The sequence below is a fragment of the Schistocerca cancellata genome, chromosome 3, assembly GCF_023864275.1.
Source record: "Schistocerca cancellata isolate TAMUIC-IGC-003103 chromosome 3, iqSchCanc2.1, whole genome shotgun sequence".
NCBI lineage: Eukaryota > Metazoa > Arthropoda > Insecta > Orthoptera > Acrididae > Schistocerca > Schistocerca cancellata.
In genome coordinates this window covers 41801487-41822586 of record NC_064628.1, presented here as the reverse complement: position 1 = coordinate 41822586, position 21100 = coordinate 41801487, and the positions used below count along the sequence as shown (strand labels likewise).

At 40.7% G+C, this 21100-nt stretch overlaps 1 protein-coding gene and 1 long non-coding RNA gene across 3 annotated transcripts in view; both read left to right on the top strand.

Annotated features, from left to right (window-relative positions):
• The first annotated feature begins 1067 nt into the window (after positions 1-1067).
• LOC126176875 (uncharacterized) overlaps positions 1068-21100 on the top strand; it is a 68712-nt gene continuing 48679 nt past the window's right edge. For both annotated transcript variants that reach the window (XR_007535683.1, XR_007535684.1), the window contains exon 1: positions 1068-3277. This is a non-coding gene — a long non-coding RNA (uncharacterized LOC126176875). The remainder of the gene's footprint in view (positions 3278-21100) is intronic.
• On the top strand, positions 3271-5385 carry LOC126176874 (rhythmically expressed gene 2 protein-like). The gene has a single exon (XM_049924069.1). It carries the CDS (start codon positions 3292-3294, stop codon positions 4081-4083), a length of 792 nt encoding a protein of 263 aa, XP_049780026.1. The 5' UTR covers positions 3271-3291; the 3' UTR covers positions 4084-5385.

Sequence of the window (21100 nt, the reverse complement as noted above, 5' to 3'; positions counted from 1 at the left end):
GCCTGCTATATTATGCAGAAAAGCATGTGCACACACACTTTGAAACTGCACAAATCATATGAGTGTGTCTTGTGTTCTGCATCATGGAGGGGGCACAGTATCTTATAACCACAAAAAGACGGCCGTAGTGCAAGACAGACAGGACAACACACACATATACCAGTGGAAATATTTAATCGTGATGAGAAATTTTCGAAATGCGTCGTACGAAGCATTAAAAAATACGAAAGTGGTGCAGTGTTTCTTACCATATTCAGAGAATGAATGACAGTTACAGGCTAATCATCGATTATGATGAATGAAACTGAGTCAAAAGTTTCTGCTTCCCACTTGCGGTCGGCACTTCTTGGTGAACCAGTGATACAAAATATTAACTGAAGACGTTCTTAATTATTCCATATCAACATCCTGTTTTTTCGTCATATTTTGATTATATGCATACGATGAAAGAATTTCACCAGCATATCTCATTAGTTTTGGTAACACAACTTTTGTTACTCATTGACAATACGTTGCAGATAAATAGTACCAACGCTAATAAAGAGCAAGGTAGTATGTGTCCAAACATTAAAAACACCAGAAATTATCTAATTTGAAGAAAAACCATCGTTGGTGTAGTTGGTAGGGAGTGGCCACAATGTGTCCACTGATTAAGAATGTAGTATGTGTCTTAAAGTCAATAATATGTCTAACAACATTTAATGCTTACTTCTACTTCTGCTACCTCCCCTCTAAAGTGCGCGTGTCGTTTACAGCAGTGAATATAGTACGTGACGCCCATTGTCGGCTCTTGTGATCGGATCTTTGTATGCAAAACAAAAATTTATTCATTTTGAAGGTAACGTTAAAGGATAGATCTTTTTGCTTTCGATGCCACTGTTTTTATATATATACAACACATTTCTACAGAAAAATCCCTCAATGGCATAGAATTTTCACTAGAATCCTTTCAAAGGCTAGCAGGAACCTAGAATTTCTTAGTTCAACGAGAATGCTACAAGACTGAACACAAAAAGCTCTGTACATGCGCGCGCTGATATCTTTGGAACACTCTTGTGAAAGGCTTTGGAGCCAGTGTGTAGAATTTCCTCTTACCAGTCGAAACTATTCGTAACCGTCTATTGCCCTCAACTCGAACAAGGGACCCACTTCGTCCCAGCTCTAACCAATCTGAAAGCGCTATGTTTCGTTCGCGTGCGTGTGAAAACAGCTGATTTTGTTTACAGGACTGCCGCGTCTTTGAAAATTTGCTTGCTTACTTGTGAAAAATGTTTCTTCTGAAAATTATATTTACTTGCGATAATTGTGCTTCTTTTCGAAAACTATGTTGTGTGTTTTATTTGCATTGCTGTTTTAAACAGTGAAATCAGAGAACTATTCCTGTATGAAGTGAAATGTGAAGCTTCTAGAATAGTTTCTGCTAGAAATGTCTGGTGTAGGTGTACTTTACAGTTGAATGTTAGCGCAGTGCAGGAAACCAGCTTAATGCCATGAATTGGGCGCCAAATAAATTATATGGAGTGCAATCATTTTCAGTGTGTAAACGCAAATGTTTTACGGAAAATTGCTTTTTTTCGTAGCAATGATTGATACATATTCACACAGCATATGTATTGTACTTTGATGCATTTGTTGTATCATACATTTTGGTTTAGATGTAAGATTAAAAAATTATTCTGGTGTGAAATGTAGGCTTTAGTCACGTAAACTGGACCTCCTCAAGTTCCTTAAACTTGGCCCCTTTCTTTTTCATGATTAAAGCCCTACGTATTAGTGTACTCTTATTCCCTTGAAATTCTCTTGCTGATACCAAGAGGGTAATAGGGAGGGCTAATCAAAGAATGTCGAGTCTGTAGAAAATGACTAAAGCTATTGATGTATTTCAAAAACAGGTTAGTCAGAAGAAAGCCGGTGAACAGTTTAATGTTCGAAAAACAACTCGTATGAGGGTTTCCAGCAAGAAGTACAGTACACCTGATGAACCAGCAAAAACAACGAAAGGCAGACCTACACATTTAGGTAAAGATCTTGAAGAGCTAGTTTGTGTTGTCTTGCTATGGAAGCTTCTTCCTTCATGCTTAGTCGCAATGACGTGTGAAGAATGGCTATACATCTGTCGGAGAGAAATAACACTGAACACCCATACGAAAATGAAACTGCTGGGAAAATGTGGGGTAGTTCTTAACTGACACACAACCAATCTGCCACAAATAAATCCTACAGGAACGTTCTATAACAGGGCTCTTAACTTCAACCAAAGAAAACACACAGAAATTCTTTAACATTCTGGAAGATGTTATGTTATACCCACTTTGAAACTACAGTAGAAGTTGTTTTATAATTTTGTTTGGTGTTATTTTATTTGTGCACGGGATCCCATTTTGGCAGCTATTTTTGGAACTCGCAAAGTGTAAAGTTTTTAAAATATTTTTTTCATAATTTTTCCTGTTACCAAAATGTAAATGGCACATAATATTATAAATTAAATATTATGATTTTAAAGCATAATTTTTTACTATTTTCTATTTTTTAATAAAAACTAAATGGGAGACCACTTTTAAGCAGCTCCCTAATTGTCACTGTTGCAGTTCACTCACGGCGATTTAAGCTGTAGTCTTGAGTTGCTGCCCGTCACCCATGGAAATAGCGGCATAATCGAAAAAAAGTCAAATATTTCTAACAAGAAGGAATATAAATATCATTTCAGAATCGGTCAAAAACTCGAAGGTTAAGAAAAAATAAAAAGCTAAGAATCAAGTTTTAAACCTGTAACCTTCGACGCAGTAATCTAACGCTTCTAACCACACAACGAAACAACGTTAGACACGGTTGGATACAGTTTTTGTTCATATTAGAATGTCCTGCTGATTGTCGATGTATCGTCGGATGATATTTAATTACATTATTATAAGAAATCCTGCCGATGGTAACATGTTTGTCACAAATCTTCAGCGTGCCAAAAACAACTTTCATAAATAGACCTACACGCGGGTGAAACATAGCGCTTTCCGATTGGTCTTCCAGTTCTGACTTTTCATTGGTCACTTGGTTTTAGACCTGGAAGACGTGGTGGGGATAGTGCAAGGACCCCTGTGTTGTTGCGACTAATTCCGAAATGAATCGTCAACCCACCCCCACATGTGTGGGTGCTTGTCAAGTAAATACGTTTGCAAACAGTGGTGCAGCGCCATCTACCGGCGATTGAGGGAAGCGGTTCAGCACGAGTTCACTGTTTGCACTGTAGCACCTTAATGCAGATAACAGTGTTTATGCGGAGGTGAGACAACCGCGATGCACCGTTTTCGCTTAGTGACATTTGATGTAAGTGGGACACTTCTTAATTTTCGGAGGCCACCTCAGACATTGTATTCAGAGGCAGCGTCTCTCTTCGGCGTTACTGCGCAGCCATCAGACATCGCTTTAATATTCCGGGCCCAGTATGATAAATTATCCCGTGAGCATCCGAACTTCGGTCAAAAAACCGGCATAGGCTGGAAAAAGTGGTGGAATCTGCTGGTCGTAGATGTTCTCGAAAAGGCAACACGATGCCAGTACAACAGAAGCACTTATGACAGTGTTGCAGGTTATCTCATAAATGCTTTCGAGAACGGAGATTGTTATGCCGTTGCTGAAGGCGCCCAAGATTTATTGTCATATCTGCAGCAGACAAACACAATTATTGGCGTAATCTCAAACTACGATGAAAGACTGCATTGTGTACTGAATTCACTGGATTTAAATAAGTATTTTAATTTTGTTGTAACGTCATATGAAGCTGGTATTGAAAAGCCATCACCCAAAATATTTGAAAAAGCCCTGGCCTTAGCATTGAAGATTGATGCCCATGTAACTCCATCATGTTCTCTTCATGTTGGTGATAAAGTCGAAACCGATTATGTTGGAGCCATTGGGGCGCATTGGCATTGTGCTTTAGTGACGAAAAGCAGTGATGAACTGTGCAGAAGAGGACTGCAAAGACAAGGTGTATTACCGAATTATATTTTCCGCGATCTTGTTGAACTTAGGGCAAAGCTCCCACATCTATGGGAAAGGGACATTGGTCAAGATGCTAAGAAATTTTAGAAGGTTAAAAGTAAACTAGTTGGGGCCTGCACTTATATGAGTTTCAACAGAACCTTTTGCAAGAGTGCAGTGAAATAAAAAGGAAAAAGAAGCATGTTTACTGCATATGGAAAGAAGTATGTGTCCACTTTGTGAAGTCATTAGAGTCTTTTATGATATAAACGAGACAGGCAAATAGATTAGCCGCGAAACAATGGATATTATGTAACATCATTTACTCCTGTATTGAACGCCAACCGCTTCTACAGATCAGAATATGTTTGCATTAGAATTTTGCATTTATGTGAAAACATCTGGTGGGATATATAACTTAAAGCATGTATCAATTAGGGGAAAGAACCACACAAATCAGCTGACATCTGAAGCAACAACAGCATATAAATGATTCTTGGTGTATTTTTAATTAATGGGCCTTGATTACATTTTCCAAGTCCAGAGTATTAACAGACAAATCAGGAGGTGCCAAGTGCTTCCATCGTAGTTTATGTACTGTTTTCTTGTCAACCAGTGTGTTCCAGTTTTTCTTACTACTTCTTGCACCAATTTCCTTTTGGCCCTTCTAAACAACGAAAGTTCCAGGGTGATGTTTAAGCTTTGTTCATTATGTTATTAGCCACTCTGGTACATGGATGAAAAGTGCTTGCAAATACAGAGCTAGATATATTATGTGGAAAGAGGGCATTTCAAAGGCAATTGCTGCATACAATAAACTTGAAGTATTTTAAATAAATGTTATCTGGAGCTGTGAGCAGAGTATGTGAACACTCTGGACTATTTAAACCAGCAAACACAAGATATAAAATTCACATGCATTGTATATGAAACTGCTACAAATTTTTAAATTACGTTATATACTTGGTAAAAGAGATGTAATTGACACAAAAAACTATCCTCATGTTTGTGATTTTAATTCTCTCATTTCATTTTTAAAGCACAGCCTTTATACACCAAACTTTTCAGTACTAATGTTTGCATGTAAATCTTTCCTATCAGAATCAATTATTTTAACTTGAGATTGGCATGCCTTAATAAATGGAAGTCAAAATCATAACTGTACTGTCTACCATTTTATGTAATCAGGGACAGGTGTGTTTCAGCTTTATCATTACAGTATAAAATTTGAGTTTGTGTCACATATAAAGTGACACACACTACAAATCATACATCAGAGAAGTTTTTAAAAGATAAAAGTATAATGACTGTGGAATTAGATTGTAAAGGAAAACTACTGTGCATGTATTGGAGATTGTGATACTGCCGTTCTGGGCTATGATGATAATATATTTTTTATGTTGTTCTGTGTATGGTTATATTTATGTACTTGCTGAAAATCCATATTTTTCACTATGGTCTGATTTTTCAAATTTTTAATAAGTTTAAAGGTGTTAGTAACAAGAATGTTCAATCTCAAAACCGATGTAGTCCTGCAGTGTTGTTGATACTATAATTACAATGTGTGATAATATGTTGTTATGGTCAGCATTGTGGTTATATAATGCTAACAAATAGTTGTGTTGCTGATAGCACTACTGGTCAAAGCTAAGAGATCATTAATTACTTCTCCTCAATGCAGTGCTTCAAATAGATTCACTTGTACCATTATGCCTTGAAAGACAATTGAGTTCGAACAGCTTCTAACTTCTTCACTGAAAAATATTAGTATCACTTCCATGCACATTGATGTGGTAATCATGATTGCTCTGCCAAATTGTGCTAGGATGGTCTCATCAACGGAAGGAGGCCTTTGGATATGGCACAATCACTTAAGATAGATGTCTGATCTTATTCAATCTCCATGGATCTTCCGTTGATACAGAATACACTGTGGAATCTAGATGTTGTGGCGTAGCAAGAGCCACGCCACTCGGAGGTAGCCGAAAGGCACGCGATGTAATGCAGACGGGCGTGAATTCTGGAACAGGATAACTATTGAATGGTAGCAAGAAAAGTACGTAGCTTATAATATATACTTAACTTTAATTCTCTGATGAATACAGCAATCTTTATGATACAAGTGAGACTCATTAAGATACATGCAATGTTACAAATGGCGCCTTGCTAAGTCGTAGCCATTAACTTAGCTGAAGGCTATTCTAACTGTCTCTCGGCTAATGAGAGGAAGGCTGCGTACGTCTAGTCGCTAGCAATGTCGTCCGTACAACTGGGGCGAGTGCTAGTCCGTCTTTCTAGACCTGCCATGTGGTGGCGCTAGGTCTGCAAGTACTGATGGCGGCGACACGCGGGTCCGACATGTACTAATGGACCGCGGCCGATTTAAGCTACCACCTAGCAAGTGTGGTGTCTGGCGGTGACACCACACTAGAAATGGACTTTTATGAGAATAGTATCCATTTGTTCTAGTTTCTTGTTGTGGTCTAGGACTTGTTGATGTTGCAGGAGGCAATTGGGAATGTCATCTGTCATATGGAGTTGCGCAATAATTATGTAACAAAATTATATATTTGCATCCAGTGTCTGCTTGATGAAGAGTGATAGTCTGCATTGCTGGCTCTTCATTTTAAGCCACTGTACTCTTTATCTGAAGAGAATCTCTGACTAATGTGGTTAGAAATAGAGGAGGAGTGTGTAGGAGACCAGCTGCTGGCGGAAACTCTCTAAACATGAACAGCAAAGCATCATAAATGAACTGTATCATATCTTTGTGTTGGGGGGATTCTGGGATTCTTTTCACATCTGTGCACTGTGAGATAAACCTGCACTGATTTCAAAATTAGTTATTCCTGGAAAGAAGCAATAAGTACCCAATGGTTTTGATTGCAGCATTAATAACAGTTAGATGCCAAAATCTAGGTTTGTCTTGATCTGTATTTTTTTCCACCACATAATTTACTGCAAGCAGTGAACTAACTTCACCAGGCCATGCCCAATTTAGACAGATATGTAATGTGTTCAGAGTACATGTAAATGTAACAAACATGTATTCCTAAGTTGAACGTTCATAGCTCTGTCTCGCAGTGTACTAGATTCATGTTGAATAATGTCTTACATGGATAAAATGTGACCGTAATTGTTTTAAATTGTCTTTCACATTCAACACATTACTGTTTTATTTTTCAAATTATTATTTTAGTAGAAGATTGTGGACTGTAAGAGTCAAATTTGTGTTTTATCGTGTACAAGCTTATCTCGGTATTAATTAAATGTTCTAGTCTGTCACAGGTGGGTCTCTTAAAGCCCAAATGGTGTAACTCTCATTATTCTTGTTACGAGGTATTATGATTTTTAAAGATTGTTACTCAAAACTCGACAGTAATTTCTGGCTAAAGTGCACTTACAGTGTGCCGCAGTATTCCATTGCATGCTGCTGTCGGCACTTTGTTATCGTTGTTCATAGCCAGTCAGGTGATATAGGCCTACTGTAGCCAATGGGAATCACTGACTGTAATGGTTCCTTTTGGTAGAAGATATGAATCAATGGCATCTGTTTTCAGTATGCAGAGCACCAGAATAAACTTCACTCCTCTGGTTAGTACGAATTTGTACGTTGCTTACCGATTTCCATAAATTCTCTGTTGACTGGGGAAAACTACATGTGCTGATGGACTGACCTGTGGTCATGAATGGAAGAAAATTAGATGTAGCTGCAGCATAGCCTGAGGCCTAGGTTGAGTGGACTGTAATTTGCTTGTGAATTGGCTAAGCCTACTAATCTCAACATAAAAACACAATTGCCATAATAGGTTGATGTGTACTGTAGCCCAAGAATACATTCATCATTGCAGTAACCTACTTGTATGTCCTCTTCCTGACTTTATCATAACTCTAACCTAGCACAATACCAGTTAATCATACTTATAAACCATAGGCAATTACAAACAAGAACCTCATTGGCTACATACATCTGATTGATGTTTCATCGTGTTAACTTCCCTTTATTCATCGTACAAACTGTTACTAAGAGCAACAGACAACAGAATAGCTGTGGTACACCATAAGCGCGTTTTTACCAATGTTATCCAGTTATAGACCTGATACAGGGGTCCAAATAAAGGTACACCACTTATAATGTAAACAGGTAAAGGATTTTACTTACTATAATAATATACATGGAAGTTGACAGTGTATTAACATAATCTTTGCTACTCATAATCAGTTCCATTCAGTTGCCCAATATTTTCATCATTGCCAGAAGAATGAACTTGCAAATTTGATTATGGTCCTGTATCAGCTGTAGAATATTTCAGAACAAATGAAAATTTGTGGCGGACTGGGACTTGAACCTGGATTTCGTGCTTGGGGCCAGTGGTCACTTTAAGCACTTCGGCTATCCAAACATGCTTCCAGGAGCGGCTCATACAAACGTGCTTCTAGGAGTGGCCAAATCTCCATTTGTCCTGGTGTTCTTGTGCTCGCATTGTATTACTGTGATTCCTGTGCAGGGTGAGACACTGTTCTCTCTTGTCATTTTCATTTGTTCTGAAATAGTCTACAACTGATGGGAAACCATGATTGCAATTTGTGAGCTCGTTCTTAAATGAATGCAGCTGTTGGTAATTAGTGCAGTGACTCAGACACTGCACTGCAGATTGTCAGAAGAAAGAAGACTCTGAAAGTAATGGCAACAAGCAGGTGGTATGTTGGGCAAAAGGTCTTTCATGTCCTCCTCCTTCTCTTTAGTAACAGCCTGTAGTCATGTGTACAGCTTTACACGAGGTATGTTAGTCAGAGAAACTAGGTGTCCGTTTTCAGATCCCAGCTTGAAGTTTAACTTTTAAAATTCCATGTTCGTTGAAAGAGTTTCCTCGAAAAATATTGTGAATGGTTCAGTCTTTTGGTAATCCTCTAGATGTTTTTCAGTGTCAGTCTTCCTTTTGGTGACTGACCTCAAAATGTTTTCAACATGCAAGAAGTCATTGTCATTACAGCAGCAAGAAAGGTCTTTTTTTCCAAGACTTGTCGATAATATTGTAGCTGTCATCGGGACCAAATACCTAATGTCTTTACTGCAGTTTTCTGTGAGGCAAAGACACCACCTTTGGGGCGATAGGAATCACCACTTTGTCTGAACATTGGGGTCTATGGTTTCAGTGTTATTCTCTTCGCTTAAAACTAGTTTCATTAATGTTATGACTATTTTCCAGTTCCTGTTCTACCCTGTACAAGTATTGTTGTACATCACAATGTGTTTTGCTGATGGTGCTATTGTGTAAGCGTGTTTCACCAGTCACTTTGTGCCAGTAGTACTTGAATCCTAATTTTGATAACAGCTTGTGATAATGTAAATTGAAAACATATAATTTATGTTTGTAATAATCTGTTTGACATGGCTCCTGAGCTTTTGTGGCTTTGCGTAGATGCAGTTAATGGTTCTGCCAAAGCTTGATGTTTTTGTGTTCATCTGTTGAATGCTTGAGTTTATTAGCAAACATATCATATTGTACACAAGCATCCTTGCGAGGAGCAAGGAAATCAAGCTGAACTCACTGTTAAAAGTTCCGTGACAAATGTGTTCTGCACCTGACTCTTTTCCTTGACTTTCAACATGTTCTTTGTAAAAATTAGAGAAGAGTCAAACATTCATATCTTCTGATAAAGAGGAATGATGCTATGTGACCACTTACTATTACTTTTCCTGTAGAGCTTTGTTACCGGGAATGTTCTTGCAATGTTTATCTTCGTCTGGATGCTCTCCAAGTCTTACCTTTCTTTTTTTTTTTAAAGGGCTTGAGCATTCTACCATCAGAGATTTTTAATGTTTCCCAGAAGTATTTTTTACACATTGTTTCACTTCTTCCATTAATGTTCATATGAAAAATACAAGTTGCAGTTGTTTTTATTTTTAATGCTCTTTTTTTCAATGGCATTGTTTTCTCTTTTACTAAGCCACAACAATGCATTTTGAGGAGAGAGAGCTTTTCCAAAAATATTGTCAATTCATTCTCTTTGCTTGCCCTGAAATGGTAGGAAAAGATCTAACATTCACAACAAATTGAAAAAACTAAAATACAGCAGCAGTCACAGTGGTTTATATCCTAACTACACCACTTCAACTGTCAGTGGAGAGATGCCTCTACTTACAGCAAAAACTTATGTTGTTACACACATGGTTGCTATGCAGGTTAGGAATTACACCATTTGTGCTGTTAACAGAATGGCACTTGCTGAGCATGACCCCAACTATATTAAAATATAAGAGAAAGTGGAGTTGCACCATTTAGTCTTTAACCGGAAAATATGTAACATGTAATTTAGCACTCTCAGAGTTAAATAAGTGTTGTAAATTATATTTTGTTTAGAAACAAACATTGTGTGCAAATACGTATTTTCCCTGCGACAAGCACCTTGGGAGGAAATACTTCCTGCGTGGTTTCCTATAGCACAAATAAGTGGTGTTATAAATCAGGAGGTGTTTTCAGCCACATTCAGGCCATCTTCTGTGTAATTACATGTGCCTACTTGTTCTTTACTATCAGCTGGAAACTATTAGTACAGCTATCGTAAGTATAATTATGATTTTTCTAGGAAACTCCCAAAGAAAAAATTTCTTTGCATGCTCATTTTTTATCAAGAACAGTTGGAGTACCATTAATCTTGGAGTTAAGGAGATTAATTTTTGGGTCTTTAATTTAGTCAAGTTCAAACTTCTCATTATAAAGGAAGTTTACCATTGTGGGGAACTATTTTCCTGATAGGTGGTGGTAAGTGACTATGGGACCAAACTGCCAAGGTCATTGGTCATTTCCTGATAGGTATTCAGCATTCAAATACATTAGTCTGTTTTCCAAAAATGTCTCAGACCCGCTAGAGAAACTTTATAGTTCCTGGTGGTAGATTTTTTCGTACTTATAGAAACATACCTGCTGTGTCAGGTTTCTTTATGTTTTTTTTTTTTTTGAATGATTTGAAACCATGGTGTCTTAATGCTATTTTGTCTGACAACAGCGTTTTTTAAGATTTATTGATGTTATGTAATACAGTATGTTTCTAATCTAAGCATCAACAAACCACAATTTTTATTAACCACTTTGAAGCAAAAAAAGAACACTATTACTGACTTTGAATATTACAGATTGATCACCAAATGCCTTACATGCAATTGTGCTAAAACACCATGATGTGTTGTTCTAAGATCATTGTATTTCTACACATTGGAAAAAAAATGTATTTTTAAGTGCAGTTCGGTAGCCACTGAATGTTCTGTTGGTCAAACATCTGAGCCAATCACACCTTTTTGAAGATACTCTGTATGATTGTATTTTTGTTAGTAGTTGATGGGGTTGTGCTATGTCTAACACCTTTCACAAATCTAGGAAGATGGCTTCTACCTGTTTGCTTGCAGTGGCTGTTTGCAAGATATTGTGTATGAATAAAAAAATAATCTAAAAACAAAGATGATGTGACTTACCAAACGAAAGTGCTGGCAGGTCGATAGACACACAAACAAACACACAAAATTCAAGCTTTCGCAACAAACGGTTGCTTCATCTTTCCTGATGAAGCAACCGTTTGTTGCGAAAGCTTGAATTTTGTGTGTTTGTTTGTGTGTCTATCGACCTGCCAGCACTTTCGTTTGGTAAGTCACATCATCTTTGTTTTTAGATATATTTTTCCCACGTGGAATGTTTCCTCGTATTATATAAAAAAATAATCTGTATCACATGAGTGATTTTTCTTGATTATGTGCTGATTCTTTGAGAGAAGCTTGTTTTCCTCCTGGAAGATCATGGAGTTTAAGCTTAGAATATGGTCTAGCATCCTACAACAGATGTCGGCAGTATTGGTCTGTAATTTTCTGCATTTAATCTTGCATCCTTGTGGCCTGCACTCTTTTCCAGGCATGTGGGACTACTTGCGAGGGGGAGTGGCTAATATTGATACCTCTAATTTTGAATCTGTAAGGGGTCAAATTTGATGCAATAATATCCTCATGCACAAATATTTTTTAAATGTGGAATTTAATATTTTTGCTTTCTTAAGATTCAACATTGGATGGTTCCACAAGAAACTGAATGAAAGACTTTGACTTGTTCATAGACTTTATTTAGGGTCTGAAATTCCTTGGATTTTCTAATAAATCTTTTGCCAAGATCTAGCTATTAAAATTGTTGTAAGGCTTTTTTCTATCAGTTTGTGTGCAACAAGAGTTTTGCAGTCTCTGTTCTTACAACACTGTCTGATTTGTACCATTAAACCATGGTGGGTCTCTGCCATCTTTTTATGGAACATCCTTATCCAGGCCACAGTTTATAATTTCTTCCAGCTTTAACCACAGTTATTATGTGTTTGTTTGATCTGAATTAAATATTATCATTTTATGCTTTAAGAAGGTTGATACTGACACATTATCAATTTGACCAAATACAAATATCCTCCTACATTTCTTGGTAAAATGTTTGCCTTTGATGACCATGATCACAAATTTTTCTCTCATTGCTGACACAGTTTAAAAAAATGGGTCTGTTTGTAACTAAGAGGTCTAAAATATTTCTTTAGTGTGAGGGTTGCTGGACTACTTAATATAGGGAGTTAGACAATGTATTCAGTATTAATTCGCAAGACTATTTGTCATTATTGCTGGTCTCATATCCGTAGTTTTCCTTGTCAGTAATAGGCAGGTTAAAGTTGCCACCTACTGCTACCAAATGTTCAAATTGTTGTTTCTGCCAGATGTGTCAAGCTATGTTTTCTAGAAACATGCGATTATTAAATTACGTGCACTGACTTGAATTACTCTTGTCAAATTAGTTCACAATCAGATTCAGTATGCACCTCACTAGACTTAATGCCTCTGCTTGTTCATATAAACTGTACTTGTCTTGGAGAGTCTAGCCTAACTTTCCGACATGCCTTCCATGTGTTGTCAAAACTTGCTACAAACACTGTTCCTCTTGGAAAATCTAGCATATCTTTCTGATGTACTTCCAATGTGTTTTCAAAAAATTCCATACTCTCTACTTCTTGTTTCTACCTACTCTCAGTTGCTAGTATGATGTGGAGACAATTGCTTTCTAAAAAACAACACATGAGCTTTTGGTATCTTTTTGTGAATACTCTTTCTTTTAACTAATATTTTAAGATTCTCACTTTCTGGATTTGCTATGTAGTCCGTTGAATAACTGGCCTGTCTTATGCTGATTTTTCCACTGGGGTTCTTGGAGTTTTGTCCAATTTTTTGATGTGCAGTTTGCACTTCCTTTGCCACCCAAAGGCCATTTCTAGTGTATTGTGCCCATCTGACCTGTCAACATGACTTAAACAAGTCTCCACCGTCTATGGTATGTAGATGAATCTACATTCAGTATAACCACGGAACTGATTAAGCCTCTAGTTTAGACTCTCTATTAGACTTCTGATTACAGGGCCTCAGTAAATCCTTGGAATTGTTTTACAAATGATAGCCAAGAGGTCTCTGAACAAGTGTCTTCACCATATCAAGCCGGTGGTTTATAGGCACAGAGCTTGAGCCTAGTAACATCCAAGATGTGTTCTAGTGGGTTCAGATCAGCCAAATCTGGTGGCCAGTACATCGATGTGAGTTCATTGTCTTGCTCCTCAAACCACTGTAGCACAACCAACAATTAACAATTCTACTGCTAGAAGATGCCACTTCCAGCAGAGAAGACATTAGAGTTGAAGTGATGCAGATGGTCTACAATAATGTTCACATAGTCCACAGCTGTTATGGTGCCTTTGATTGCTACCACGTCCCATCAAAGCCCAGGTGAATGTCTCCCATAACATAATAATGCCTCCCACATGCCTGCATCTGTGGTGTGGTGCAAGTTTCAAGCAGCTGTTCATCTGGATGACAGTCTATACAGACACAACCATCGACGTGATGTAACAAGAAATGTGAGTTATCAAATCAGGCAAAATGCTTCTATTGACCCATGGTCCAATCTCAATGATCACGTGATCACTGCAGTCACTAGTGACAATATTTTTGGGTCAGCATGGGAACAAATAGGGGTCATCTGCTGTGGAAGCCCGTGTTTAACGACGTGTGCCAGCAATCTTCCTTTCATCAAAGTCACTTTGCCAGTGGATTTCTCCATTTTGGCTCGCATTGTTGCTAGATGACTCACTATTCATCTCTCCTCTGCTTCTATTTTTTCCCATTTTATGTGACCACAATGCCACCAGGTGGCATTCAGTCTTTCTTGGGCAGTGGTCATGTTTTGGCTTATCAGTGTATGTATTAGTAATTCAAAGTATTGTAATGCACCAACCATATTTGGTCATAAAGGAGCAAAATCGAAAGTAAATTGCAGGAGTGCAAATGTTTTGCTTCACAAAATCTACTACAACCTTTGCAATATTGTGAAGCAGGACAGCGTGGGAGAATATGCAAACAGTTGACACAGCATTACCCAAGTGACAGATGCCTTAAGTCTTTCCACACTAGCAGCTATCAAAAATCAAGGCATAGCAAGCCCAAACAAGTGCAGCTAGCCATTTTATACAAAAGTCACTTCTGTTAGTATTGTAGCTCTATCACCAAGAAACTGTTACACTCTGCCGCATTTGGAATGCTGTTTGTGGATACCAGTCCAACTTTGCACCAGGGCACTCCACCCTCGGGTCATGGGATCTAGAGCTGCTTTATCAATGGTTCAGCACCAGCCCTGGGAATCAGCTCGCTGGGCATTGGCTCGGGGGCAGTGGGTCACTGCCATGACATCACCAGGCTGTTGCCTTCTGGACAATGCAGGGCCCACCACAATGCAAGCAGTTATAGATATCTGGGACCGTCTGGAGTTGGAATCACTGCTGATAGAAGCAGTTGCATCATAGGCCACTGCCCGGCTGATGTGCTATGCTCTTGTCAGCATTGTGGGGCAACAAAACACATGAGGCGTGCAGCCAGGTTGTCGCTTCCTGTACTGAGCTACAGCAGGAGGCCATAATAAAAGCATTTGGAATTACAAGCTGGTTAATTGGCACTGTACAGCATCCCCCGACCCAGATCCACCAGTCTATTACACTATTTTATTAACCCTTTCCACTCCAGCATCAAGTGGTGCTCGACATTGTGAATTTTGCTTTCTGTTCGGATAGTGATTCTCATTTGACACAATTTTTCGTGGCTGTCACATGATCAGTTCTTGTTTCTGACAGTACTAGGTGTCAATGGTGCTTGGTGCTGCCATCTAGGGGAACTTAGCGTTAACTCGGTGTCAAACTGTTGCAGTTGTGTTGAAAGGAATGTTGGAATTATTATTATGTTCAAGTTCACGTGCATGCAATGGCTAGTTCCTTATGTTCAGTTCTTTCCGAGGAAGAGATTTTACAGCCTTTAGAGGAATCTCTTAAGTGACAACGATAGTGAGAGTGGTTCATTTCTAAACAATTCTAGTGAAGATGATAATGAAGACCATTAAAAATGGCATGTGACGAGGGCCTCACATCGGGTAGACTGCTCGCCTGGTGCAAATCTTTTGATTTGTCACCACATCGGCGACTTGTGCATTGATGAGGATGAAATGATGATGAGTAGGACAACACAACACCCAGTCCCTGAGCAGAGAAAATCTCCGACCCAGCCAGGAATCGAACCTGGCCCCTAGGATTGACAGTCTGTCGTGCTGACCACTCAGCTACCTAGGGCAGACATGAAGACCATGGAATGCGTATTTTTCTAGTGATTCAGCAGAAGATTCGCGTTGAATGTGGAGCAAAAATTTTACAGGTTTTCCTTTTGACAAATCAAAGTGTGATTTTTATCACTAAAAGTGGTAATGTTCCATCATCGCCAGTTGGTTTCTTTCAGTTAATTTTCACAGACAACCTATTTCAACAAACAGCAAACAAAATGAACAGGTAGGCCACAGCAAAAATGTGTAAAGTGACACCATTTCTACAACAATCTATGTGGTGGGACTGGAGAAATGTTACCAAGGAAGAAATGAAATGCTTCCATGTTGTGCCAATGAATATGGCAGTACAAAAGTGTGAGAACTTGCAGGACTTTGTTTCAAGAGAATTGTTACAATTATCTGACTTCTTTTCAGACTATTTTACTCACAGAAAATTTTCTGGGAACTTCATGTTTCTAATCCAGAGAGTGCTACACATCTCAACACACTGGTTCAGTTATGTCTGAGTAAAGTGAAGAATGTGTAGGATTAATTAAACAATGGAAAATCCAGGATGGAATGTAACGATACGAGAGAAGAAAAGTTGCTACTCACTATATAGCGGAGATACTGAGTTGTGATAGGCTCAATAAAAAGATTCGCACAATCATAGCTTTTGGCCATTAAGGCCTTTGTCAGCAGTAGACACGCATACACACACGCACACACACTCATGCAAGCGCAACTTGCACACATGTCTGCAGTCTCAGAGAGTTGAAACTACACTGCGAGCAGCAGCACCAGTGCATGATGGGAGTGGCGACTGGGTGGGGGTAAGGAGGAGGCTGGGGCAGGGAGAGGGAGGGATAGTATGGTGGGACTGGCGGACAGTAAAGTTTTGCAGTTTGGACGGAGGGCAGGAGAGAAGGTGCGAAGGGGGGCGGGGGTAAGTAGCGGAAAGGAGAGAAATAAAAATAAATTAAAAGACTGGGTGTGGCGGTGAAATGACAGCTGTGTTGTGCTGGAATGGGAACAGGGAGGGGGTTGGATGGGTGAGGACAGTGGCTAATGAAGGTTGAGGCCAGGAGGGTTACGGGAACGTAGGATGTATTGCAGGGAAAGTTCCAACCTGCGCAGTTCAGAAAAGCTGGTGTTGGTGGGAAGCATCCATATGGCACAGGCTGTGAAGCAGTCATTGAGATGAGGGGTACCATGTTTGGCAGCGTGTTCAGCTACAGGGTGGTCCACTTGTTTTTTTGGCCACAGTTGTCGGTGGCCATTTGTGCGGACAGACAGCTTTTTGGTTGTCATGCCTACATAGAATGCAGCACGGTGGTTGCAGCTTAGCTTGTAAACCACATGTCTGGTTCCACAGGTAGCCCTGCCTTTGATGAGATAGGTGATGTTAGTGACCGAACTGGAGTAGGTGGTGGTAAGAGGATGTATGGGACAGGTCTTGCATCTAGGTCTATTACAGGGGTATGTGCCATGAGGTAAGGGATTGGGAGCAGGGGTTGTGTAAGGATGGACAAGTATATTGTGTAGGTTCGGTGGACGGCAGAATACCACGGTAGGAGGGGTGGTAAGGATACTGGGTAGGACATTTCTCATTTCAGGGCATGACGAGAGGTAATGGAAACCCTGGCGGAGAATGTAATTCAGTTGCTCCAGTCCCAGATGGTACTGAGTCATGAGGGGAATGCTCCTCTGTGGCTGGACTGTGGGACTTTGGGAGGTGGTGGGAAACTGGAAAGATAAGGCGCGGGAGATTTGTTTTTGCACAAGGATGGGTGGATAATTATGCTCGGTGAAGGCTTCAGTGAGACCCTTGGCATATTTAGAGGGGGACTGCTCGTCACTGCAGATGTGATGACCATGGGTGGCTAGGTTGTACGGAAGGGACTTCTTGGTATGAAACGGGTGGCAGCTGTCGAAGTGGAGGTATTGCTGGTGGTTAGTAGGTTTGATATGGACGGAGGTACTAATGTAGCCATCTCTGAGGTGGAGGTCAACATCTAGGAAGGTGGCTAGGGTTGAGTAGGACCAGGTGAAGCAAATGGGGGAGAAGTTGTTGAGGTTCTGGAGGAATGTGAATAAGGTGTCCTCACCTTCAATCCAGATAGCAAAGATGTCATCAATGAATCTGAACCAGGTGAGGGGTTTAGGATTCTGGGTTTTTAGGAAGGATTCCTCTAGATAGCCCATGAATAGGTTAGCATAGGATGGTGCCATGCGGGTGCTCATAGCCGTACCGTGGATTTGTTTGTAGGTAATGCCTTCAAAGGAGAAGTAATTGTGGGTGAGAATATAGTTGGTCATGGAGGCTAGGAAGGAGGTTGTTGGTTTGGAATCCATAGGGCGTCTGGAAAGGTAGTTTTCAATAGCAGTAAGGCCATGGGAATTGGGAATGTTAGTGTACAGGGAGGTGGCATCAGTAGTGATGAGCAGGGCACCGTGTGGTAAAGGGAGAGGAACTGTGGAGGGTTGGTCGAAGAAATGGTTGGTATCTTTTATATGGGAGGATAGGTTCTGGGTAAAAGGTTGTAGGTATTGGTCTACGAGAGCAGAGATTCTCTCAGTGGGGGCACAGTAACCGGCCACAATGGGGCATCCTGTGTAGGTGTTTCTCGAAATTTATTGACCATATAAGTATTTAGCTGCCGAAGAAACTACAATATCATTCAAAGATCACATGTTATTCAAAATGTAAAATCCTCAAAAACCAACAAAATGAGGACTCTGAGTTTGTGATTTTGGATTCTCAAACAGTTATATTTGCAGTTTGATGCTCTATTTTGGTTCGTCCAGACTTGAATTTTTTCTGAGAGAATAGTCCTTCAATTGCTGGCTAATATCAGAAGTGTTACAGGGAAATCAAAGTATAATTTATCATTTGTACACTGACTGTTTTCATACAGGTTTCGTATTAGCTGATGAACTGTGATTCTTCAATTTCTCCAGGCGTATTATATGACGAAATAAATCTTGGGCGAACAGCCTGGTATGAGTGTGCATAGGACACAATATTTCGGCAATTGACCGCATTGTCATCATCAGGTGCGCTGATATACTGAGCGGCGGTGGGCCGGCACTTAAGGAATCTGACATACTGGTGAACTTTGACGTGGTATCTCTATTCACTAAGGTTCTGTTACAAGACTCCTTGGACACACACTGATTTGTACCTACATGCGGATAGCTGCCACCACCCAGCAAAAAAGAATGGCGTGCTCAAAACTCTTGTACACACAGCTCACACCATCTCTGACAGGGACAGTCTCCAACAAGAATTGGACCATCTGAAGACTGTGTTTCGGAGGAACGGTTACAAGGAAGGGCAAATTCGGAAGGCTCTACATCCCACACCTGCAGCACCAGCAGAAGCTGAGAATGAACCTCAGGACGAGGTGGCCTTGGCTATTATTCCATTTTGTGGGGCCTTACGTGGAAAAATTGGACGCATTTTACGTAAACACCAAGTGAAAACCATCTTCCGTCCTCCAAGCAAAACCAAGAGCCTTCTTGGTTGTGTCAACGACAACCTCAGTCTACGTAAATCAGGGGTTTAGCAGATACCTTGCCAATGTGGTAGTGTATACGTAGGGCAGACCATTTGTACCATTGGGCCCCCAGGGGCTCAGCATTCTGGGGACTTGTAAGTGCTGCCAGTCCCCTGTCACTGTAAGCTCTGGGCATACTTCAGCGACCACCGTGCGGCACGGCGGTGGAACGTTGTGTGTCTCAGGGAATGGGGATCTTGGCTTGACCACCCGATCGCGAGGATGGAATAAACCTCTATAAACAACCCCTCAATCTCAAGGTGTGCTGCGCGCTGATGAGATGCATGGCTGTTAAGGTGGAACAGTTGTTAGCGGGCAACCTCTGGGGAACCTGCCGCACCTCAGTTGTATAAGGCTTACCTGGGACGCGGGGCTCTGTCTAGGTGGACTTCTAGTTCCCTAGTTACTCGTGGGACCGAGATGGATCCTTCAAAATCCTCTTTTCCTCTTCCCAGCAGAAAGGGTGGGCCGCTGGAAGGTTCTAACACCCAGTCTCTCAAGAGGGCCCATGCAGTCAGTCCCCCTGACTCCGACCCATCTTTAACAAGTAATGTCTTTAGTAACAGAATGCATTCTGGTAATCAGAACGTGTTTCTCATTGTGAAACCGAAGGAAGGTAGTTTTGAGGAGATTTTGCCCTTCTATATACAAAAGTGTTTGGAGGGCATCTGTGGCACCTTAAAATCAGTGAAAGCGTTTGCGTAATGGGACCTTGCTAGTGGAAACTTCCAATTCCCAGCAAGCAACAAACCTCCAATCTGCTAAATGCCTTGGGGAGCATGCCATAGACACTGAACTGCACAGCACCTTGAATTATAGCAAAGGTGCTGTGACATGCCGGGATCTAATCAACATTCCCAAGGCAGAACTGCAATGTGAGTGGGCTCCAGACGATATCATTGATGTACAACCTATCATGAGGAGGGTTGACAATCTTGTCAAATCCGACTCCTTCATTCTGACCTTCAGTAGCATGAAACTTCCTGAACATGTTAAAGCCGGCTTCCTTCGCATTAGTGTGAGGCCTTATTTCCCGACCCCCAATGCGCTGTTTTAAGTGCCAGCGTTTTGGGCATATCACCTTAGGGTGTATAGGCGAAGCGACTTGTGGCAACTGTGGTAAGGCTGCTCATGAAGGAGTTAGTTGCTCGTCTCCAGCCAAAGGTATCAATTGCTCTGGAAACCACCCTGTATGGAGAAGGGACTGCCAAATATTTTTAGAGGAACGCAAAGTCCAGGAAATAAAAACAACGAAGTGTATCCCTTATGGTGAGGCCAAAAAGATCTACAAGTCGATGCAACCTCATACATTTGCTACATCTTTTGCATCCATGGTTCAGAAGCCTGCTCCAAAAGCCGATGCCTCTACGCAGACAGAGGTGGTGAGAGTTGGCACTAACACCTGTAGCTGTCAATGCACTTGCAACACAGCCAGTGTTTCAGAGCCTGTAGCCCCTTCGAACGGCAGATAAAGGTACAGTGGCGAACTTGGGCCAGCCCCTGGTGCCTCCAACAGCTGAGGCTGTTCCGAAGCCCGGTACGGCCATCACCACTCCCACGTCGGCTCCCCCAAAGCCCATCAAACCACAGAAAGCTCCTCTACAGCAGCAACAGCGGGTCAAATCACGCAGTAAACCATCTGACCATGCAGATGTCGTTTTACGTGAGGCTTCGTCTGACTCTTCCCCAGAGCTCATGGAGTATGACATATGTGTGGGGCAATCATCTCGCCCCACGCCTGCCCCTCCACCTGCTGCAGTCTCCCCACACCGTCGGAGACAGGATGGAGGTGCTACCCCCGTCATAGATGGCTCCCATACTTCAGTGGAACTTGCAGGGATTCAGGACACATGTGAAGGAACTTCGTCTACTCTCTCAGGGCATACCACTGTGTCTGTGTCTCCAGGAGACTTAATTCCA